The sequence below is a fragment of the Entelurus aequoreus genome, linkage group LG19, assembly GCF_033978785.1.
Source record: "Entelurus aequoreus isolate RoL-2023_Sb linkage group LG19, RoL_Eaeq_v1.1, whole genome shotgun sequence".
Classification (NCBI taxonomy): Eukaryota; Metazoa; Chordata; class Actinopteri; order Syngnathiformes; family Syngnathidae; genus Entelurus; species Entelurus aequoreus.
The window spans coordinates 23,473,377-23,499,421 of NC_084749.1; the positions used below are offsets into that span (position 1 = coordinate 23,473,377).

The 26,045-nt window shown below is 38.8% G+C and overlaps 1 protein-coding gene across 1 annotated transcript; it reads right to left on the reverse strand.

Annotated features, from left to right (window-relative positions):
* Positions 1–4,237: 4,237 nt before the first annotated feature.
* Positions 4,238–22,948, reverse strand: ndufs7 (NADH:ubiquinone oxidoreductase core subunit S7). The gene is made up of 8 exons (XM_062027526.1): positions 22,855–22,948; positions 22,260–22,296; positions 21,909–21,980; positions 17,315–17,435; positions 10,560–10,739; positions 10,438–10,484; positions 9,024–9,112; positions 4,238–4,523 (listed from the first exon to the last, which is right to left on the reverse strand). The coding sequence occupies exons 1-8, from the start codon at positions 22,868–22,870 to the stop codon at positions 4,426–4,428; spliced, it is 660 nt and encodes a 219-aa protein (XP_061883510.1). The 5' UTR covers positions 22,871–22,948; the 3' UTR covers positions 4,238–4,425.
* Positions 22,949–26,045: the final 3,097 nt, after the last annotated feature.

A 26,045-nucleotide genomic window follows, 5' to 3' on the forward strand; every position in this document is an offset into this window, starting at 1 on the left:
ACACTGATTCTGCCATGCAAGGCGCTAACCACGACCCATCAAGAGCAAGGCTGAAGTGTCTTGCTCAAGGACACACGGACGTGACGAGGTTGGTAGAAGCTGGGGATCGAACCAGGAACCCTCAGGTTGCTGGCACGGCCACTCTCCCAACCACGCCACGCCGTGTAATGATAAGTGTGACCAGTAGGTGGCAGTCATACGTAAGAGATAAGTGTGCACTGCAGGTTGAAGCCTATTAAATAAATGCCGCTCACAAGTACCCGTAAGCAAGCAACACCAAAACTTTGATGTTTCATGGAAAATGTAGAACATTACACGCAGCGCTTGAAAATATCAAAGTGTGTTAAGACTTTGGTAAGCTACAAAGCCGCACCGCAGTCCTTCTCAAATATTGGGGCGGGCCCCCCTGGGGGGCGCGTGTGACGATTGATTGATTGATTGAAACTTTTATTAGTAGATTGCACAGTACAGTACATATTCCGTACAATTGACCACTAAATGGTAACACCTGAATAAGTTTTTCAACTTATCCACGTTAATCAATTCATGGGTAGCATGCTTTTTTTGCCGTACCAGAATACGATGAAGCAAATGCAGCACTTGACTTCTGTAACCTCGTTTTTTTTAATGTTAATAAACAAAGTATACTATTTATAGTCACGGTGGAGAGTGGGGCAGGCGAAATATTTCGCTCTTCCAAGGGGGGCATAACAGAAAATAATTGAGAAGCACTGGTTTTATGGACCACAGAGCATTACGGCCACCATAGTCAGACATACTGTGCTTCAACATACGGTATTATTATGGTGTGTGTATATAAGGACCCCAAAATGGCACCTATTAGGAGACATTATCTGGCGTTATGTTTCGCAATATATTGCAAAACCAACTTTTCTTACCTATTCGTTCCTGCTGATGTGTATTTGGGATCTGCATAAGTCCCAAAAATGTGCACGGTGTCAGCCATTGTAGTCCGCACCATAGTCAATAAGCTCCTTTTTTTCCTCTCTCTATCCTCTTGTTGTGGGGCATTCATTCATTCGCTGTTGCGTACAATTCTAACTTATGCCAGTAGACTCGCTATATAAGCGCTTAAATCTGCTGGCACAATAAAATTGACGGGGAGAAGACGCTGTCCAGGTGGAGGCACGTAAATAAGACCACCTACAAAACGGCGCATCCTGAAGAGATGGTCAAAAAGCAGCTAGAAGATGGTCTGTAAAACGTAATCTATGCAACATTTTGACCAAAGAATGTTATGTTGACCACAATGATGTTTTACATCCTAATATGACGTCGCTAGCAATGCTGTTGCTAACGACGCCATTGAAGGTAACTTAGCTACGGAACCTCGACAGAGCTATGCTAAAAACATTAGCTCTGCACCTACGCCAGCTCTCATCTGCTCATCACGACCCGTGCTCACCTGCGTTCCAGGGATCGACGGTACGACGAAGGACTTCACCCGATCACCGATGCGGTCGGCGGCCCGGAGATGGAGGAAGTCAAGGTGAGGTCATTCGGCTAGCGTGTCTGCTATCCTCAAAGTCCTCCTGGTTGTGTTGCTGTAGTCCGCCGCTAAAGACTGATCCCACCTACAACTTTCTTCTTTGCAGTCTCCATTGTTCATTAAACAAATTGCAAAAGATTCACCAACACAGATGTCCAGAATACTGTGGAATTTTGAGATGAAAACAGAGCTTTTTGTATTGGATTCAATGGGCTCCGAATACCTCCGCATCAACCGTTGACGTCACGCGCAAACGTCATCATATCGAAACGTTTTCAGCCGGAAGTTTGCCGGGAAATTTAAAATTGCACTTTACAAGTTAACCCGGCCGTATTGGCATGTGTTGCAATGTTAAGATTTCATCATTGATATAAAAACTATCAGACTGCGTGGTCAGTAGTAGTGGGTTTCAGTAGGCCTTTAATTTGCCTATAACCCCAGGAGTCTGAATAGACCCACTCACCGGTGCGCCCTATGGTCCGGAAAATACGGTATTCAGACCCTCTATTTTGTCTTCTTTCTAAAACCAACATATCTTCTGGTCTTATTGGACACTTTTGGGGACTTGTGAAAGCACGCATTGCTCCTCTCAACAAGCAGCGGTCCAAGTGTGGCCTCAACTAAAAAGCACTCACAGGCAGCTCGTCTTGCTTGTGACTTACAACACACGAAAAGAAGCGACAGAATCACGCTTTAAATATTGCGACTTCACCACATTGCAACAGTTTTGCCCTAAATAAATAATTTTTTAAGCATAAAAATGGCTAAATTAACTGAAAATTTGAACAAGACCTGTTTTAAAACGTATTTAGAAGGAAACAGCTGATGCAAACTAAATAAAGCTGATTAGTAGGAATAAAAGCCAATCTATTAAGTCATTTTAACTGAAAGTTGCAGAGAAAACTTATAGTTTAAGGCACTTTTTTAAAGCAAAAAATATTTTTTATGTTTTTAATCATCAGTTCGCAACAAATGTGAAGGTTTAATGTGACACAGGCGCCACCCGGTGGCTGAGCTTTAAGATGACATCACAGTCTTCACATCATGGTAAAAGATAAGTAGTACAGTACGTATGTATTGAGGTTTGAATATTTTGATGTTCCACCAAGGCACGCATACTTAAAAAGTCAAAGTATACAGGGGCCATTTTGATATGTTATTTTGTAAATAAAAAGACAAAAAAAGAAAAAGAAATGCTAAAAAACAGATATTATATATATTTAAAGATAAACTTTGTTATAGGTGACAAATTGTTATTATAATTAGTGCAGTATCGGAATGTATTTTTTTCTCGTTACATTACATCTTTTTGCTCTTTTTTTCTTCAATTTTTACTGTTTTTACGGGCTGAGAAGCTTCTGACAATATGTTGCCTCTCCTGTAAGAATATAATAATTCAATTACAATTGTGTCACTGCATGACAGAGTGTGTCAAAAATTATTCCTGTCCGGAAAATATTAATGTTCAGTTATATATTTAACAGTTCATGTGTTGTAATTTTCCAAATTAATTCATTCATTAGTTAATAGTATTTGTTTAATTAACTTTGTTTATATCTTTTTTATTTATGAGCTTCTAATATTTTAGATCACGGGTACCCAAACTTTTTCCCCCAGGAGTATTTTTTTTTTTTTTTTAATTACATTTTGTAAAAAAAAAATTGTAAAAAGAGATACATACATACATACATACATACATACATACATACATACATATATATATATATATATATATATATATATATATATATATATATATATATATATATATATATATATATATATATATATATATATATATATACATACATACATACATACATACATACATACATACATACATACATACATACATACATACATACATACATACATACATACATACATACATACATACATACATACATACATACATACATACATACATACATACATACATACATACATACATACATATATATATATATATATATATATATATATATATATATATATATATATATATATATATATATATATATATAAAGACAAGACAGGTTTGTGCTATAGGTGACAAAATATATTATTAAATCAATCAATATAATTTTTTGTCTCTTTACATTCTGTTTTTTTGTTCTTTTTTTTCTTACATTTTTACTGTTGTTTTTCTTCCTAACAATATATCGCGGGCCAACAAAACTCGGGCTGCTGGCCGCACTTCGGACACTCGTGTTTTAGGTAATGCAGGTGTACTCACACAACACAGAGGCACATTTATTCCCCACATAGCTCAACATATAATAATAATAATTATAATAATAGTAATAATAATAATAATGGATTAGATTTATAAAGCGCTTTTCTAGACACTCAAAGCGCTTCACAGAGAAGTGAGAAGCCATCAGTCATTCACACGTTGATGGTGATAAGCTACAATTGTAGCCACAGCTTCCCTGCGGTTGACTGACCAATTTGCGCCACCAAACATTCATTCACTTTATTCCATACACCATTTTGAGTTGCCCTGGGAGCAAGCGTGAAGTGCATTGCCTAAGGACACAATGGCAAACCACTGTTAAAAAGCTATGACTTTTTGTATGTTTGTCTGCTCTACAAGTTGATGTTTTTCGTCAAGCGGAAGGATTTCGCAATGTTTTCGACTGTCCTTGAACGCACCGTGGTTATGTGCTTTGAGACAAAGTGAACCTATTGTCCCCCACCCCCATCCAAGAAAATGCTGCCCTAGTAGCCTGTATCTAATGTTTCTTTTACTTATTTATTCATAGACAAAGTTGAAGATCAAAACAAGCATCAGTAAAGCTAATTTTAAATAACATTGACTTTACTTAGGTGATTTCTTTGCAACTCTACATGTCGGCGGTCCCAAGTTAAAGCAGAAATAAAACACTTACACACTCATACATATAATGCCCCGATCACTTCCTATACCAGATTGACAACTTCTTCTCACGCTTGATCTTCCTCTGCAACTGCAATGTTCCGTAGAGGAGGGCTTCTGCTGTTGGGGGGCAGCCTGTACAAATAAAGTGGAAAAAAAGTCATTGTTTCGCTGCCGGCTTCCTGGAATAGATAATTTTTTGTGCTTCAAAGGAGGTAGCACTTGGTATGATTAAATTGCAACACTTCTCTTCAAACACACGAGTGTTATGCAGTGTGCAACAGCAGCGGGCCTTAACTGTACTCATAGGTATCGACATCATACTATAAATAGGGTTGGTACGATATTATCAATATTTGGCAGACAATAGAGCTTTTAATACTATCGTTATAATTAGAGATGTCGATAATGGCTTTTTTGCCGATATCCGATATTGTCCAACTCTTAATTACCGATTCCGATATCAACCGATACCGATATATACAGTCGTGGATTATTACATTATTATGCCTAATTTTGTTGTGATGCCCAGCTGGATGCATTAAACAATGTAACTTTACCATGAATTGATTAACGTGGACCCCGACTTAAACAAGTTGAAAAACTTATTCGGGTGTTACCATTTAGTGGTCAATTGTACAGAATATGTACTGTACTGTGCAATCTACTAATACAAGTTTCAATCAATCAATCAAAAACAAGGTTTTCCAAAATAAGAGAACAACTTCAACTCCAGTTATGGAAAAAAGTGCCAACATGGCACTGCCATATTTATTATTGAAGTCACAAAGTGCATTATTTTTTTTAACATGCCTCAAAACAATTTGGAATTTGGGACATGCTCTCCCTGAGATCATCCTAATACCCACTACAACTATGGGAAATCCTCTACTTTGACTTTCACAAAGTGCATTATTTTATTTATTTTTTTAAACATGCCTCAAAACAACAGCTACAAAAACAATGATGGCACACAGCATCAATCCAGAGTATACTAGAGCATACTTGCCAACCTTGAGACCTCCGAATTCGGGAGATGGGGGGGCGAGGTTGGGGGGGGGCAGGGTTTGGTGGTAGCGGGGGGTGTATATTGTAGCGTCCCGGAAGAGTTAGTGCTGCAAGGGGTTCTGGGTATTTGTTCTGTTGTGTTACGGTGCAGATGTTCTCCCGAAATGTCTTTGTCATTCTTGTTTGGTGTGGGTTCACATTATAGCGCATATTTGTAACAGTGTTAAAGTTGTTTATACGGCTACCCTCAGTGTATCAAGTAAGCCTTGCATTCACTTATGTGTGTGTAAAAGCCGTATATATTATGTGACTGGGCCGGCACGCTGTTTGTATGGAGGAAAAGCGGACGTGACGACAGGTTGTAGAGGACGCTAAAGGCAGTGCCTTTAAGGCACGTCCCCAATATTGTTGTCCGGGTGGAAATCGGGAGAAATTAGGGAGAAAGGTTGCCCCGGGAGATTTTCGGGAGGGGCACTGAAATTCGGGAGTCTCCGGGAAAATCGTGAGAGTTGGCAAGTATGCCCTACGTCCGTGTTTTACCGGATATGTACCGCTCCGTACAGGGGCGTTTTAAAAAGTCATTAATTTTACTTCTTGAAACCGATACCGATAATTTCCGATATTACATTTTAAAGCATTTATCGCCCGATAATATCGGACATCTCTAGTTATAATGCATGTTGATGACGCATTCTCGCTGTGTCCCGCCAGCGCCAAGCCATCTAATGCGTCCTCAACGCAATGTAGCATTTTCGCTAATGTCTCTCCACCGTGGAAAGCCACTTTTATATCATCAATCCTTGACTCTATGGCAGCAAATAAATATGTTTCTTACAAGTATCATTACCACTGGAAGACACGGAATAGCTAACCATGCTACACACTGTAGGAGGATAAAAAAACTGCCATGAAGATCACTGGCTGCTCTCTCCCCCTCCCTAGATGAACTGTACAGTGCCAGGTGCCTCAAAAAGGCCCAAAACATCATAAGGGACCCATCTCACCCTGGACATAAACTTTTTGAACTGTTGCCCTCAGGCAGGAGATACAGGACAATAAAATGCCGGACAAACAGATTTAAGAACACTTTTTACCCGACTGTGCATGTGAGCTGTGTGCCTAGTATTTTTATGTATTTCATGTATTTTTATCTATTTATCTATGTTCTTATGTGTTATTATGAATTTGCACTAAATTAATTAGTTTTGCTTACAATTTCGTTGTACAATGTGCAATGTACAATGACAATAAAGATATATCCTATTCTGTTCTATTCTATCCGCTAATTGCAAACTCTTGACCGTAAAGAAAGGTGATCAATCCAAATGTCAACGGTAACGATAACTACCGTATTGTCCGCACTATAAGGCGCACCTAAAAACCTCCAATTTTGTTAAAAGCTGACAGTGTGCCCTATAATCCGGTGCGCCTTATATATGGACCAATATTGAGCCTCCAACAGGTAAAAGTTTCAATCAATCAATCAATCGCAACTACGGTAAGCAGCCGCCGACTTCATTTTCCCCCGTAGAAGAAGCGCGCGGTGCATGCTGGGATATATGACTGCGCGAGGCGTGCCGTTTCATTTCCATTTGTTTGTTTATGTAAAGACCCCAAAATGGCTCCTATTAAGAGACATGCTTACGACGCAGAGTTTAAACTTAAGACATCAGTCACGCAGTAGAACACGGGAATAGAGCAGCAGCGACACTGACTCGATTAATGACGACATCGACGAGACGGATGTTAAATGCCGTATTCGCCCAACTGTTTAATTCTTACACTGAAGAAGAATTTGAGGGATTCGTGGATGAGGAATAACTTCATAAAGTGAGCTTTACATGTTTATTTTGTGTGTTGTGTGACATTAACGTTTGAGCAACGTTGAGTTATTGATATCTTGTTATTGCTCTGCACTATTTCGAGTGTTACTATATTGTGCTTGCACTAACGTTTGATTTACCGTAACAGTATCACTGTTTTTTACGTGTTTATTGAATCAGGGAAAAGTACCCCTCCACTATGTGATATAAATGTTGCACTACATGTTATACCTTGCTCTTGTTAAAAGATAAACAAAACACCACGTCACTGACTTTACCTCGGGGAAAATAATAAAACAGCTGTTTATTCATTTTGGGAGTGAACAGAGTTGTCAGAACGCTGGTTTGTAATCTATTAATAAAGTTTGACTGACCTATCTGACTGTTTTGTTGACATTGCCTTTAGCGCAGCTCCATCTAATGGATGCATAACGTAACCCCAGCCTCTACTGTAGCGTCTATTCTATGCGCCTTATAATGCGGTGCGCCTTATATATGAACAAAGTTTTAAAATATGCCATTTTTCTTTCTTTCTTTTAGTTTATTTCGAACATGAACACATTTACATCATAATACATCACACAATTTCATATTATTTCATTTACATCATGCCCGAAAAGGAGTAGGAAGAAGCAAAGCTTATTTAATCCTACACCTTTCTCACTTCAAAGCGTTTACAATTATATAAAATCATTTACTGACCTTTTTATATAATAAAATAACATCTATGAATTAGTATATACAACAGTTTGTAATATGTAATTAATTAATTCAGTCATTATTAACATACTGAGATGAAGAATATTTTCAATAAGGTTGAAAGTTTTTCTCATAATTCTTCTTCTTTGTACTTTGTAAGCACTATTAATTTAAACAACCTCTTAAACTGGATCATGTCAGTACAATTTTTAACTTCTTTACTTAATCCATTCCATAATTTAATTCCACATACTGTTATGCTAAAAGTTTTAAGTGTTGTACGTGCATATAAATGTTTTAAATTATTTTTTCCTCTAAGGTTATATTTCTCCTCTTTAGTTGAGAAGAAATATTGAAGGTGCCCCTTATAATTCGGTGCCCCTTATAGTGCGGAAAATACGGTACAATAATATCAGTATATGCTCGATACTATAGTTATCAAATCAATGTTTTTCATTATTTAAAAAATCTTGTTGTTTTTGTTATTTTTTACAAACTTGGGAAATAAGTCCCTGGACACCAGAGCATTTTATGGGCAAAAAACAAAGGATTTAAATCAGAGCAAATAGTATTTTAAATATCTAATTGATATTGTTAAACTGCCATCCTGTGTTTTTGTCTGATTATAATCGCAATAAAAAATGTAATCATTCAATGATCTTGAAAATTTGAATTTACTGCCCCGTTAACTACTTAGTATAAGGTCGATACCCACATTTGTAGTATCGCCTAGAACTAATGTAAAGTATCTAAACAACAGAAGAATGAGTGCTTATTACATTTTAACAGAAGTGTAGATAGAACCATGTTACTACAGAAAGTAACCAAATATTAAGGGTAAATTAGCAAGTAGATTAATAATAATTTAAAAGAAAATAATACAACTGGAAATGACGCAATATGTTACCGCATACGTCAGCAGCTAAACTTGGAGCATTTGTAACCGGTTATGAAATAGTTCTATATGCCAAATAATATGTATTGATATACTGAATATTGTTATTGCAGGAGACTGCATATAGATATAGATTTTAGGCCATATTGCCCATTCCTAACAATAAAGTACGGTAACACATGCATCCATTGTCATCGTTGATTGTCATACCTGGTACATAAATGTCCACTGGTACAATACGGTCACAGCCTCTGACGACAGCGTAAGAGTAATGATAGTAGCCTCCTCCATTGGCACAGCTGGATGAGCAAAGTGAAGACAAGCATGGCTCAATTTTTGTTATCAAAACAGCAAGTTGGAACACAGTCTTTAAAGGAAATTGCACTTTTTTTTGGGAATTTTGTTCACAATCTTTATGAGAGACAAGAACACGTCTTTTTTTTAGGCCTTTAAAGATGATAAAAAACGCTTGGAAGATGCGGCTAATGGGAGTCACTGTTGTAGCCTTCAAATCCCTCTAAGACAACTTCAAAGCCCTCCATCAACGTTTTGTATACACACTGAAAGTCTATATTTAATGTAGTAACAGACACATTCATCACAATGTGTAATATGTTAAATATATTTACCATATTTTGATCATTTTAATCATTTCCGGTATTTATTTCTTATGTAAATTTATTTCGTTTCCATAGCAGCACACGTCCGACTTCTTGCAACAACTTGTGTTCCTACTTCCGGAATCAAACACCAGTGTGTTTTCTAATCATGGCAGACTTGGTAAACAGACGACGAAGACGACTATTTTTGGACAAATAAGGATTTACAAACTTATCTTTTTGAATCTGAATATACTGAGGATGAACTACTGCTTCTAGAAGCGAGCACGAGGAAGAGGGTGAGACGTTGGAGCAGACGGAAGCCGAGAGAGTGAGGTGAAATCGACTCGAAGCTGCATAAGCTGAATTTGGAGACAAGCTACTTCGACATAAATGGCATGCTTACCCAAAATCCCCTCAAAGTCCCCGGCCAACTGGACCAGACGTACAAATGTCCTTTGAGTGAGTACGTCATGCGTGTTGTTACAACTATAGTTCATATACTGACTGTCTGGCTAGCTGTGTACAAACCAAACATGAAATGTGGGCTAATACTTTACAGATACTATAATATGATTGTTCATGTTTTTCAGTCAGAACAGATTGGTGTCGTATCGCAGTGTTGTGCATTGCAAACTCAAAACGCGTTTGGTGTTGGTGGAGAAGCTAGCTTATCTCTTGCTGTAGTTAGCTTTTACGGCTAATACCGTAGAACGGCAATGTGTTACTACGATAGAAAAAGAGGTCCTCAGTGTTCGCTCTTAAATTAACAATGTTGCTACAGTTTGATTATTATACAGGTTACGTAACGTAAATGAAGTATAGTTGACGGTTTTTGAATGCATTTTGAAAGTGATTTAGAGATAGAATTGATTGCTCCTGTTGGCTGCAATGCTAGCCACAGAAAACGAGCCAATTTTTATATGTTAGAATGCCAAAGAAAAAAAAACCATTTGTATCTTTGTCTCTAAACGATATGCAAAATTCCAAAAAAAGTGCAGTTCCCCTTTTAGTCGTCATCTTACCTTCCCATGGAAATGACGTATCTCGGCTCAGGCATCTGGTCATACACCTGTTGGAAAGAAGCAGTGTTATTGAAGCATGTAAGTTTGTTTCCTGTCCTGCAGAAAGAAAAAGTCATGTTAACCTTTCGCAGAGCTGGAGCCATTTTGTTGGTCAGTGTTCCGGCCACGATCATGACGTCTGACTGTCGGGGACTGGCTCTGAAGACCACGCCAAAACGGTCCATGTCGTAACGGGGCGCAGCCATGTGCATCATCTCCACCGCACAGCACGCCAAGCCAAAGGTCATAGGCCAAATGGAGCTCTGAGGAATAGACACAGCAGCTCGGATAGTTAGTTTGATCGTGACAACTAGACATATAGAGCAGGGGTGTCCAAACTTTTTGACTGGGGGGCTAAGTCAAACAATTAAAATATTTAACTGCGATTAATCTATTTTTGTTTATAGCTAACTCAAAATAATCGCAATTTGCAGAAAAATGTACCCTAGACAGGTAATTTTTACGTTTTTAATACCATGACTGGACAATTAATTTGCTTTGATGAAATGTTTTTAAACATTACGCTTTTTGAAACAGCTCAACACAATAAGGATATTAACACGCTTTTAAAAAGAATATAAAAACACCTGATTTTGTATTTTGTGGGAATACTGAACTTGTATTCCTGCTTTAGGAGCACTTTCTTGCATTTAAAGGAGAGGAGCTACACTTCCACGCATCAATCACACAAAATGTGGATTGTTTCGATCATGCTTTGATTGTCAAAGATGTTCTACCTGAATAAATGTTTCTGATATTCTGTACTTCACATGTTGTACAAGTTAATGGCATTCATATCTCTGCATAACAATGTTTCAACCTTCTCTATCTACTTATTAATAAAATGAAATATTCGGCCGGTAAACATTCTGTAATTGCAGACTGTCTATCAGAACAGGTTATAAAAGAATATACCATAGCAGTGGTAATACTGTGTAATGAACTGTAATTACCTGATGTGGGCTGCAGAGGGCAGTGGCAGGTTGCAGTGTTTTAAGGCTCGTCTTAAGACCCACTTTTATTCTTTGCCTTTTAAACACTACGTGAGTTGTGTGGTCCTCTGTGTTTTTTTTTATAAATTTTGATTTCTATTAACTGTTTTAATTGGTTTTACCCTTTAAAATTGTTTTTAATCATATTTATTTTTATATTGTTTTTATATTGGTTTTATATTTATTTATTTTTTGTTTTTATTCAGTCATTGGTGGAGCTAAGGATAATATTTGAATATTGTTTTTGATATTGTTTTTAATATTGTTGTGCAGCACTTTGGAAACATTTTTGTTGTTTAAATGTGCTATATAAATAAAGTGGATTGGATTGCAGTATTAAACCTAGTCTCAGTGGTAGCAAAGAAGACAAGATTGTTTAAAGACAGTCTTCCTCCGTCATATTGCCGCTGCCATTACAATACATTCAATTTCAATCTGCCAGAAAACATTTATTTAGGTAGAAATATCACAGACTAACACGGAATAACAGAATAGCATAATTGTATTGTAAGACAATTTTTCGTCGTTTTGTTGGTTAGACCAGATGTGAAGCGTAGCGATATTACTGTGAAGGCGCCACTCGGACGTGTGTTATTTGTATTAGAAAAGACTTGACATGTTTTGACGAAAATCTCCGGTATGAGTCAAAAACGTTGATCGCATGTTAAAAAAAAATTATTGCCGTTAAAGGAACTTATAGTTCACGCTAGGGATGGGCGATATGGCCTTTTATTAATATCTCAATATTTTTAGGCCATCTCACAATACACGATATATATCTCGATATTTTGCCTTAGCCTTGAATGAACACTTGATGCATATAATCACAGCAGTATGATGATTCTGTGTCTACATTAAAACATTATTGTTCATACTGCATTAATATATGCTCATTTTAAAGGCCTACTGAAACCCACTACTACCGACCACGCAGTCTGATAGTTTATATATCAATGATGAAATCTTAACATTGCAACACATGCCAATACGGCCGGGTTAACTTATAAAGTGCCATTTTAAATTTCCCGTGAAACTTCCGGTTGAAAACTTCTATGTATGATGACGTTTGCGCGTGACGTCAATGGTTGAAACAAAGTATTCGGACACATTGTATCTCAATACAAACAGCTCTGTTTTCATCGCAAAATTCCACAGTATTCTGGACATCTGTGTTGGTGAATCTTTTGCAATTTGTTTAATGAACAATGGAGACTGCAAAGAAGAAAGCTGTAGGTGGGATCTGTGTATTAGCGGCTGGCAGCAGCAACACAACCAGGAGGACTTTGACTTGAATAGCAGACGCGCTAGCCGCCGACCGCACGGATGATCGGGTGAAGTCCTTCGTCGCGCCGTCGATCGCTGGAACGCAGGTGAGCACAGGTGTTGATGAGCATATGAGGGCTGGCGTAGGTGGAGCACTAATGTTTTTATCATAGCTCTGACGAGGTCCCGTAGCTAAGTTAGCTTCAATGGCGTCGTTAGCAACAGCATTGCTAGGCTTCGACAGGCGGCACAGCATTAACCGTGTAGTTACAGGTCCAGTGTTTGGTTTGGGGTCTCCTGATAGTAGTATTGTTGATCTTCTGTCTATCCTTCCAGTCAGGGGCTTAATTCTTTTGTTTCTATCTGCATTTAAGCACGATGCTATCACGTTAGCTCCGTAGCTAAAGTGCTTCACCGATGTATTGTCGTGGAGATAAAAGTCACTGTGAATGTCCATTTCGCGTTCTCGACTCTCATTTTCAAGAGGATATAGTATCCGAGGTGGTTTGAAATACAAATAAGTTACGGTCAGAGCGAAAAAAGATACGTCCTGCACTGCACTCTAATCCTTCACTCTCACGTTCCTCATCCACAAATCTTTCATCCTCGCTCAAATTAATGTGGTAATCGTCGCTTTCTCGGTCCGAATCGCTCTCGCTGCTGGTGTAAACAATGGGGAAATGTGTAAGGCTGAAACGACGCGTCGACATAGTCGACGTCATCGGTTATGTAAATACGTCGACGCCGTTTTTGTGCGTCGACGCGTCACATAATTACGTCACACTACCGTCATGGCGGAGCGCAAAGCAGACTGTGCGAGCTAGGGGAAAAACGCACGCCAAAAGTCGTCAAAAGTGTGGGAGTATTTCAATACACAGCCTACTGTGTCGAGCGGAAATGGCCTATCATAGCAGCACAACAGCTATGAACGAACATTTGAAAAGAAAACCATCAACCATCAACTAGTAAATCGTCCGCGTTAGCATACGTTGTCATCATTACACAAAAACATGAATGTGTCATTTGTATCTGCTAGGGGTGTAACGGTATGTGTTTTGTATTGAACCGTTTCGGTACGGGGCTTTCGGTTCGGTACGGGGGTGTACCGAACGAGTTTCTAAGCTAAAGCTAACTTTAGCTGCTAAAGTCTTAACAAGTTGCTTTGCTCCTCTGCCTCTGTCTCAGCACGCAGCATTGTCCCACCCATACAACCATCTGATTGGTACACACGCAGCATTGTCCCACCCACACAACCATCTGATTGGTACACACGAAGCATTATCAGCCAATCAGCAGTGCGTATTCATAGCGCATGTAGTCAGCGCTTCAGCGTCGAGCAGATAGGTGTTTAGCAGGTGAGCATCAGGCAGCGGACTCTCCCCAAATGATAATAAACACCTCCCAGTCAACTACTAGTAACATCACTATGAGCCCGTTGACCTACTAGAAACTTAAACTGCAGCTCAGCTCGCTCGCAGTCCTGGTTTGAGGTGAAGGCTAATTACCTCTCAGTTCCAGCCACATCAACCCCTTCTGAGCGCCTATTTTCAGCTGCTGGGAATATTGTAAACAAGAAAAGAAGCAAAGCAAGTAGACATGCTAACCTTTCTTCATTACAACTGTTAGTCACTCACTGGAATGAGTAGAATTGGTTATTGTGTACTGTGTTGGACTGGATGTTTATTTTGCACATTTTAAAAGCAATACTTAATGTTTACAGTGCTCCAGAATATTTAGATTGGCACTTTTTTGTATTGGATGTTTATCTTTATTTTTGCACATTTGAGCAAATAAGCAATACTTTCACTTTTGTTGAAATGTTTACACTGTTGTTACAGAATATTTCGTTTTGCACTTTTTTGTATTGGATGTTTATCTTTATTTTTGCACATTTTAAAGCAAAATAAGCAATACTTTTACTTTTGAAATGCTTATACTATTGCAAAATATTAAGATTTGCACTGGATGTTTACTTTTATATTTGCACATTAAAAAGCAAATAAGCTACTTTTAGTTTTGTTAAATGTTAAAAGTTTTAAATGTTTACATTGTTACAGAATATTTTGTCATGTTGTTGTCAATGTTGACTGAGTGGCCATACTTTTTTTTTTGTAAATAAAAGCCATGCCTTTTGAAAAAACTGGCCTACTTTTATTTTTTCATCTTCATTTTAAATAAAATAAAATAAAAAATAATTGGTAAAAGGAAAAATAATCTATAGATGAATCGAAAAAATAATCTATAGATTAACCGATTAATCGAAAAAAATAATCTATAGATTAATCGATAGAAAAATAATCGTTAGCTGCAGCCTTAGAAATGTGAGGAGCCCTTCAACCTGCGACGTCACGCTACTTCCGGTACAGGCAAGGCTTTTTTTTTTATCAGCGACCAAAAGTTGCTAACTTTATCGTCAATGTTCTCTACTAAATCCTTTCAGCAAAAATATGGCAATATTGCGAAATGATCAAGTATGACGCATAGAATGGATCTGCTATCCCCGTTTAAATTTAAAAAAATCATTTCAGTAGGCCTTTAAACTTTCATGCAGAGAGGGAAATCACAACGAAGTCAATTGACCAAAACTGTATTTATTAAACAGTTATTAAGCAGTGGGACAAACATTCATGTCATTTCAAAACAGAAAGTTCAAGATTGTCAGAGACATTTTTAAACAAGCTATTAGTGCAGTTTTGTGAATGATGTCACCAAGATGACTTATCAAAACAACACTAAATTGTACTTTTTGTACAGAACGCCACTACAATAGTTAAAAACAAATAGAGTGCACTTTTGTGCATGATGTCACACAAGATATTTCAATAACTTTCAAATAAAAATGAACTGCATAATAGGAAATCAAATAGTGTATGTCCTTCACTATGTGGTAGGTTACTGCGGACGTTATCTCCTTCGGTTGTTGATTTTTTTTTCATAAGGAGTTGATCTGGAAATAGTTGCTTCGGCATTTTGTTGGTGTGGCACCGGCCGGAGATATTGACATGCACAGTTTCAAGCACTCTTCATTCTCTAGCGGGTGACTTTTCAAATGATGCTACATTAGCAGTGGTGCTACTTTTTGGAGCAACGCTTTTGCCGCATAATTGTTCAACATCTTCCCGCTTGAAGCCATACTACCACTAGACGATGAGTATATGCTGTGCTGTTTTTCTTGGGAATTAATTCTTCCTCCATTTGTTACCAGATTCGCACCTTCTCTCTCTCGTATTACCACCCACACCGCACCGTTAGCATCACAGCTAACGGTGCGGTGCGGGTGGTAATACCTGTCTGCTCCGCGGGACACGTGACTTTGCACACGTGACGTATGTAAGAAGGTGCGCTTGTTTTATGTCTCTGTGAGAAGGAGACACAAGAAAGAGTGGGAAACACATGCAGTGTAATGCCCGCAACTAAAAGCAACTGCGTGAGAACGTATACTCAAATATCACGATATAGTTATATATAGATATATGGGCGATATACTCGATATATCGCGGGTTTGTCTCTGTGCGATATAGAAAATAACTATACAAAATAACTAAACATAAGCAAAAACTACTATTAAAGTCTTTCTGTGTCCAGGGCCTTATTTCCTGAGTTTGTAAACAATAACAAAAAATATATATATTTTGTGATAATAATAAATATCGATCTGATCACTGTAGTATCGACCATATACTGATACTATACTTGGTATTGTCACACCTCCTGTTTACATTCCAGGGGTGCTCCAAAAAATAGATTCACATTCAAATCGTGATGTTAATTTATTCCGATTCTAAATCGATTCATAATTTTCGAGAAGCAATTTTCATGAAAACCTTTTTATAAGAAAATGTTTTAAATAATCTATTTTTTCTTAATATTTGTACTGATATGCCAACTCTTGTTTACATTCAAGTGGTGCTCAAAAAAATCGATTCACATCCAAATTGCGATTTTATTTTATGCCGTTTCTAAAAACAAAACATTTTCGAGAAGCAATTTTTATGAAAACTATTTCTTAAAGAATCAATTTTAAGATTAAAAGCATTAAACAGCTGTTATTGATATTATGATTATTATTGATATGGTTGCTTTTAATCATTTTTGTTTTTCCTTTTTTTTAGTATTGTATTTGTATGAGTTTTCAATTGCTTAAATTATTATTTATATTGTACATTGTACAACCATATTTAGTATGTATACTTGTTTAAGCAAAATACACTCATTTAGAATTGTTAATATACTCAATATATTTCGACAACACAACAATTAAAACGCATATACAATTGTGAAAGTAAACAGAACTGATACATGATAGTACCCTGGTATGGAAAACACCAATATTTGAACCACTCCGCCATCTGTAATTGCTTTATAAAAATAAATATTGTGTATGACTGAACAGCACAACAGCAGCAAACAGCATTTTTATTGAAATATTCGACGCAACTCTTGATATCTTGTGCACACATAGTTGTGGCCTTTAAAGGTATGTCAGGCATAAGATTGCAGTTAGCGTGAATGTTTTTGATAGCTGCTATGTCAGTCCCATCAGACCGCATGTTTGACTGTAGGTGGCGTTGAAGACTACTCACCCTGCGTGCCCAGTTAACCAGATCATCCAGCTTGGTGATGACATACTCGCCCTTGCTGCTGGCAACAGCCGTTGGTTTGGCAGCTGCCACGGCCGTGCTTTTCTCTCTGACAGGAACCGCACTGCAAAGGGATCAGGGTGACAAACTTCACTCACTGTGTGCAAAAAGTTTCAAAAGTTGGACTGCATTTACAGTATGTAATGTACAGTATGTACAAAGAAAACAGCTCTAGCCCACACTGATGATGCAGCATCAGTGAGGAAATGACTGTTCAGTTTTACAACAGAGTATAGAGTCTAGGGATGTTCTGATCACGGTTTTATGCTGCCGATTTTGATTATCCATGAGATCAGCCGATATCGATCACATGTATTGACTGCAAATTTTTAAATGTAATTATGGCGAGTGCTATTGACAGTTGAAAAATATCAACATAATATTTAAATGATTTCCTTATTTTGAGCCTAACAAAGTCAATAGTACACAATAACTAAACCAAATCAAAAACTACTGTCTACTACTCTTTTAAATCCTTTAGTTTTTGCCCTCAATGTCCTCCTGTGTCCCTGAATTTGTAAACCTTAAGAAAATCGACAAAAATATATTTTGAGAAAAGTTAAATATCAGTCTGATCATTCTAGTATATATCATATACTGATACTACCCTTGGTATCGACACCACCAGTTTATGAATCGATCCGCACTCTTACGTGACGTGTACTGACTGTGATCATGTTGACACATCAACATTTCTTATAATATCCTCTGTCTAGACTCTTAATAATATACCTATTAATTACCTGTTAATAATTGCTTACTTTCTGCTGTAACGTGCTTCCATATATACTTCCTAAACTTTACTGAGCACCCATTTTTTTCTGTTGTTTAAAGCTAACTTAGCGGTTAGCTTAGGTATTAGCATGCCTGCTGTGCGCTTGCAATCGGGGTGTAACATGTTTAGCCTTGTCTTCCAGGGATAATACTAAGATACACAAAATACTAAGAAATGCAGTTTATTTGCCGTAATAGAGATGATTATTAACTTAGGGGAATGGCTCCACACTATATGTAGACCAGGGGTCACCAACGCGGTGCCCGCAGGCACCAGGTCGCCCGTAAGGACCAGATGAGTCGCCCGCGGGCCTTTTCTAAAAAAAATAAATAAATACAATTTAAAAAAAATATATATATATATATATATATATATATATATTTTTTTTTTAAATTAAATCTACATAGAAAAAACACAAGATACCCTTTCAATCAGTGCATCAACCCAAACAACCTCCCCCATGCACACTCATCCACACCCACTCACGCAAAAGGGGTTATTTCTTTCTGCTACCAATATTCTGGTTCCCACAACATAGACAACACATCTGCAAGGGACACAGTCCAAAACAAAATCGAAGACCCTCCGCTCATAAATCTTAAAAAAGTTTTGTGATGGAGCTGGTAATGACAAAAACAAATAAATAAATTGAGGAATAATTAACGAGTTGGCAATAGACATTTTACCATACAAGGTTAGGGATTTCCCTTTCCATAATTGCATAATTTTGTCCAGCTTTCTTAGTCGATTATCATAATTTACTAAGCCTAGATCTTCCAGATTTTCTGGGACAACAACACCAACTATGTTAACTGGTCCATCTGTCCACAAAACAGGCACTTTGCATTCCATTCGAAAGGACGTTCCCTTTAGATTTCCGATCCTTAACATTTTACATTTATCATAATTAAGCTTAAGGCCAGATTGCTGTGAAAATATGTCCAAAAGATTAAGAAGGTTCCGCAAACAATGAGGAAAAATCTTATCTTTGTGAATCAGCCTTTTCTGACATGAACTTCATCAAGAACAAACACAGAACACGCCTCACTGATGCACATCTGCAAGACTCACTCAGAGTTGCAGTGTCAAGTTACACACCAGAGTACAACACACTAGTTAACAGCATGCAATGCCAGGCTTCCCACTAACTGACAAAGAAACAGATAACAGATTTGGTGTCCAGTTCAAAGTGTGACATGATTTAAAAATTTGAGAGTTTACTTTTGTATTTTACATGAGTTATTATTTGTACAAACATGGTGCAAAGTAATTCATGATTTGTTAAAAATGTTAGTGGCTAGCTAGTTAAAATGGGATATTGTGATTTCACAAGACTGTCTTAAAGGCCTACTGAAATGAATTTTTTTTATTTAAACGGGGATAGCAGATCTATTCTATGTGTCATACTTGATCATTTCGCGATATTGCCATATTTTTGCTGAAAGGATTTAGTATAGAACAACGACGATAAAGATTGCAACTTTTGGTATCTGATAAAAAAAAGGCTTGCACCTACCGGAAGTAGCGTGACGTAGTCAGTTGAACATATATGCAAAGTTCCCTATTGTTTACAATGATGGCCGCATGAAGTGAGAGAGATTCGGACCGAGAAAGCGACAATTTCCCCATTAATTTGAGCGAGGATGAAAGATTTGTGGATGAGTAAAGTGCAAGTGAAGGACTAGTGGGGAGTTGAAGCTATTCAGATAGGGAAGATGCTGTGAGACCCGAGGGTGACCTGATATTCAGCTGGGAATGACTACAACAGTAAATAAACACAAGACATATATATACTCTATTAGCCACAACACAACCAGGCTTATATTTAATATGCCACAAATTAATCCTGCATAAAAACACCTGCGTGTTTGTTATGCTAGCTCCTAGCTCCTCTGCTAGCTCCTAGCTCCATAGAACACGCCAATACAATTCAAACACCTGATCAACACACACAATCACTCAGCCCAAAAGACAGTTTACCTAACCCAAGGTTCATAAAGCTTATATATTTTTAAAAAGTTACGTACGTGACGCGCACATACGGTCAAGTTATCGAATGTTTAGCAGCCAAGGCTGCATACTCACGGTACCTGATATTCAGCTGGGAATGACTACAACAGTAAATAAACACAAGACATATATATACTCTATTAGCCACAACACAACCAGGCTTATATTTAATATGCCACAAATTAATCCTGCATAATAACACCTGCGTGTTTGTTATGCTAGCTCCTAGCTCCTCTGCTAGCTCCTAGCTCCATAGAACACGCCAATACAATTCAAACACATGATCAACACACACAATCACTCAGCCCAAAAGACCGTTCACCTAACCCAAGGTTCATAAAGCTTATATATTTAAAAAAAGTTACGTACATACGCAAAAAAAAGCCAAAGCTGCATACTCACAGTAGCACGTCTGCGTCTTTGTCATCCAAATCAAAGTAATCCTGGTAAGAGTCTGTGTTGTCCCAGTTCTCTACAGGCGTCTGTGTATCCAAATCAAAAGTCCTCCTGGTTAGAGTCTCTGTTATCCGAGTTCTTCCATCTTGACTGCATCTTTCGGGAATGTAAACAAAGAAGCGCCGGCTGTGTACTGTTGTGGCTGACTACGTTCGAAAAATACGTCCATTTCGCACCGACAACTTTCTTCTTTGCTTGCTTGGCTTCCTTCTCCATAATGCAATGAACATGATTGAAACAGATTTACGAACACAGATGTCCAGAATACTGTGGAATTATGAAATGAAAACAGAGCTTTTTCATATCGGCTTCAATGTGGAAGGCATACCCGTGTTCGCCGGGCTACGTCACGCGCATACGTCATCCGCAGAGGCGTTTCGAACCGGAAGTTTAGCGGCAAATTTAAAATGTCACTTTATAAGTTAACCCGGCCGTATTGGCATGTGTTATAATGTTAAGATTTCATCATTGATATATAAACTATCAGACTGCGTGGTCGGTAGTAGTGGGTTTCAGTAGGCCTTTAAAAGTGATCATTTGAAAATGTTCAATTTGAAAAATGTGCACTTAGAGAAAATATAAAAATAAAGTGTTGCATATTGATATTTATCTGTTTCTATATATATTTATTGTGAGAAATCATTAAGATGATCAGTGTTTCCACAAAGATAAATATCATTAATTATTAATAATAACAGAGTTAAAGGTAAATTGAGCAAATTGGCTACTTCTGGCAATTTATTTAAGTGTGTATCTAACTGGTAGCCCTTCGCATTAATCAGTACCCAAGAAGTAGCCCTTGGTTTCAAAAAGGTTTGTGACCCCTGATGTAGACACACAATTAGCTGCTAGCCGCCTGTCAGCCGGGGGAAGAAAAATAAATAGAAAGAGGGGATCATTGTTTGTGATCAACATTAAAAGGCATTAATTGGCAATAGCGATCATGTACTTTTTCCCGAAAATCAGCCGATGCTGATAGATTGGAACATCCCTAGTATAGACCCTCAGACTAGATATCATTTAAAAAGTTAAAGTTAAAATACCAATGATTGTCACACACACACTAGGTGTGGTGAAATTGTTCTCTGCATTTGACCTATCACCCTTGATCACCCTCTGGGAGGTGAGAGGAGCAGTGAGCAGCAGCGGTGGCCGTGCCCGGGAATCATTTTTGGTGATTTAACCCCTAATTCCAACCCTTGATGCTGAGTGCCAAGCAGAGAGGTAATGGGTTCCATTTACTTGCAAGATGGTTTCGTAACAAACGCTATTTCTCATTTGAGCACAATATCTCACCTTGTGATGGCGTCCTGGCTTTTAGCGCCGTTGTACGGGCTCTTCTGCTGAACAACGAACACTGAAATAGGTCTGTAGGATTAAAATACATAATGTTAGATTTAATTAATGGTAGTTGCCATGGCAAGCCATCGACCAAACACGCTACATTGTACTTATCGCGCCTGATAAAAGACTTCAGTGAATATTCTAAACGTCTCTGAAGTAGTTATGTTGTGATGGCAGAAATGGATAATTGAGCTGAAGGTAGTTAGTCTTAACAGAATATGCATTTCAAATGGGAAGATTTCTGTAACATGTTAGCAAGAGAAACAGCAGAAGTGGTAAAAAAAAAAAAAGGAAAGTTCTTACCTTTTAGAAAAGTTGCCAAACATGGCGAGGCGAGGCACTACAAAATAAAAGCAATAAACACACTAGGTCATGTAAGGATATTGAAAAGTATTTTGAAAGTATTGGTGATATTTCATCAAAATACCAGTAATTAGGCTGCATTATGTCGAATAATATGAACGAATCCTTGTGAAATGTTCCGTTTCTCTGACAATGGCATATTTTCAAATTAAGAGTTTGCTTGCCTAACAAATGGTTGTGAGGGGATGAATCTGCGTCAGCACGTTGAACACGATGCAAAAACATTTTTTTTAATCTTAATTTGAGTCTGATACGAATACACAGTTTTTTTGGAGTTAGTATTATTATGTGTGTTTATGTCGTTAGCCTGTTTATTACATGACTGTCACATTACACAATGACGTTCGTCGGTTTAGCTTCCATGCTAACATAGACAGTGCAAGGTCAGCGTGTCTATTCCTCCGGATACTAACCGGAGCCAAACATCTTACTTTGCTCTTTTAGGTGCTCGTTTTTTCATACAAATCACAAGCGACACATAAACCGCTAAATAAGGTTGACAAAAGTCTATTGTATTTGCCAAAACATTACTTACCGACCAACGCCGCCATCTTTGTGATTCTGATTACGTCACAGTCCTGTTGGTGTTATTAGTCCACTCTTAACGCTAGAGGGCGCTGTCCTATCGCCCAAACAGACGATAATGAATGTGCTCAAATAGATTTTTTAGGCAAATAAACATATATTCCTGGGACGATTAACTCGATAAATAATAGCAAATAGAAAAGTATATTTTTGTCATCAAAAATACTCTTTGGTTATAATAGTTCATTACATGGTAAATAATTAATGTTTAACAATGTTAAACTTAAAATATACTCGCGATAAGGAATAACACTATTGTATGTAAACACTTGGGATTGTTTAATTCCAAACACAAAACTAATATTTTAAACTAAAATACTCATTTAACTCTTGTTATGAGTCTGGCCCAAAATGGTCATGACATGTGTTCATTATGTAATTTAATTGTTCAGTTTGAAGGTTAGCGGTCTGAAATTTTACCAGGGAGTTTTTAAGTAGTTTTTGAATTAGTTTTAAATAAAATTGGGTTGTATTTTTGATGGCGACATTGTTACAATAGAATAGAAATATAACGTTTACGCATTTTCTTTTAAGAACACTTTCGGCCTCATTGACTCCCATTATAACTGCTATTTTTTGGTTAACAGACTGTAACCCTGGTATATTACTATTACTACTGGATGAATCGCATGCTTGACGATTAAAATACAAGAAAATAATGTGTTGGTGTAATTGCGCCTGTTAACCCACAGACAAGAAAACCATTAGCACAAGTCTCAGAGATTTGATGAACTGACCATAAACCGCTGAAATGGAATGAAAATAATTTGGCAGTTATATATAACATGGTATATATAAATATATACATAGACGTGTGTGAACTTAATAAACTTAACCAAGTCCTGCCTGATTTCGCTTTCATTCTAGCTCAGAAGGAACTGTACATACACAAAACCCAAAACCAGTGAAGTTGGCACGTTGTGAAAATCGTAAATAAAAACAGAATACAATTTTGCAAAACCTTTTCAACCTACATTCAACTGAATACACTGCAAAGACACAATATTTAATGTTCGAACTGAGAAACTTATTTTTTTGGCAAATAATCATTAACTTAGAATTTAATGGCAGTAACACATTTCAAAAAAGTTGGCACAGGGGCATTTTTACCGTTACCGTTTTTCCGTTGTCATATTTTTACACTTCATAGTGTGCCACACATTTTCAATGGGAGACCGGTCTGGACTACAGACAGGCCAGTCTAGTACCCGTTCTCTTTTACGAAGAAGCCACGCTGTTGTAACACATGCAGAATGTGGCTTGGCATTGTCTTGCTGAAATAAGCAGGGGCGTCCATGAAAAAGGCATTGCTTGGATGGCAACATATGTTGTTCCAAAACCTGTATGTACCTTTCCGCATTAATGGTGCCTTCACAGATGTGTAGGTTACCCATGCCTTGGGCACTAATACAACCCGATAACATCACAGATGCGGGCTTTTGAACTTTGTGCCTAGATCAGTACAGATGGTTGTTTTCCTCTTTGGTCCGGACGACACAACGTCCACAATTTCCAAAAACAATTTGAAATGTGGACTCATCAGACCACAGAACACTTCTACACTTTGCATCAGTCCATCTTAGATGAGCTCGGGCCCAGCAAAGCCTGCGGCGTTTCTGGGTGTTGTTGATAAATGGCTTTCGCTTTGCATACAGTAGTAGAGTTTTAACTTGCACTTACAGATGTAGCGACAAACTGTAGTTACTGACAGTGGTTTTCTGAAGTGTTCCTGAGCCCATGTGGCAATATCCTTTACACACTGATGTCGGTTTTTGATGCAGTACCGTCTGAGGGATTGAAGGTCACGGGCATTTAATGTGGGTTTTGTGGAGTTTGTAAACAACGAGACAGGAGACGTGAGCGTAGTCGAGGAAGTTTACTAGCTCCAACATAGCATGTCATACATCCGACAACAACAACGACCTCTGAACCGGAAGCGGAAGTTCCTAACTCCCTCTCCGCTTCTTCTCTTAAAGCTACAGTGTCCTCTTAGGTGAATGTCTCTCATTATATGGTTTGGGTCACCACACAGGCCCCCCCAGAATTCACCTACACAAAACCCTGCAAAACAGAAAAAGTGCAATTGCATAACAGAAAAACATGACCCTGCAGTAAATGAACAGTAACCAACACAGTGCAAAGTCAATGGGACAACAGGTAACGGGCCGGGGGGAGGACCTTCCGTCCGTAACGGCTGTGCTTGACAGGAGGGGAAACAGATGGGCCCGAAACGCGAGCCACCGGTGGAGCTGGGGCCGGAAGAGAGGCAGGCGCAGGGGCCGACTGAGGAGGGCGCCCCCGTCGCGGCGGCAGGGCCAATGTCCACGTGAGCAGGCTTGAGACGGTCTATAGCCACCCGCTCCGGTCTGCCCCCCATGTCTACCACAAAGTTCTTATCCCCCGCCTCCAGGACACGGAAGGGCCCGTCGTATGGAGGCTGCAGCGGGGACCGATGGCTGTCGTGTCTTATGAAGACGTATTTCGCCGATGGCAGATCCTTGGGGACGTAGGACTGGGGAAGGCAGTGTCGAGACGTCGGAACGGGAACGAAGGCGTCAGCAGCGCTCCGGGACACACTGAGGTGAGAGGCGGGCGACCAGGGAGCCGTAGCAGTCGGAAGGAACGCCCCTGGAACCCGTAGAGGCTCGCCATACACCAGCTCCGCGGCGGATGCCTGGAGGTCCTCCTTAGGGGCTGAACGCAGGCCGAGCATGACCCACGGAAGCCGGTCCACCCAGTCGCCGTCCGTGAGGCTGGCCCGCAGAGCTGCTTTCATGTCCCGATGGAACCGCTCGCACAGTCCGTTGCTCTGCGGGTTGTAGGCAGTAGTGCGGTGGATCTTCATCCCGAGGTGCTCAGCAACCGCCGTCCAGAGCTCAGAGGTAAATTGGGAGCCTCGGTCGCTTGTGATGTCACCAGGCGTGCCAAAACGGGCCACCCAGCAGCCGATGAACGCCCGTGCCACCTCCGCGGCCGTCGTCGAGGACAAGGGGATAGCCTCCGGCCATCTGGTAGCCCTGTCCACAATAGTGAGGAGGAAGGTATAACCACGGGAGGGAGGCAGAGGGCCCACAAGGTCAACATTCACGTGGTCGAACCGCCTCTCTGGAACCACAAACGGCGCCAAAGGGGCTTTGGTAT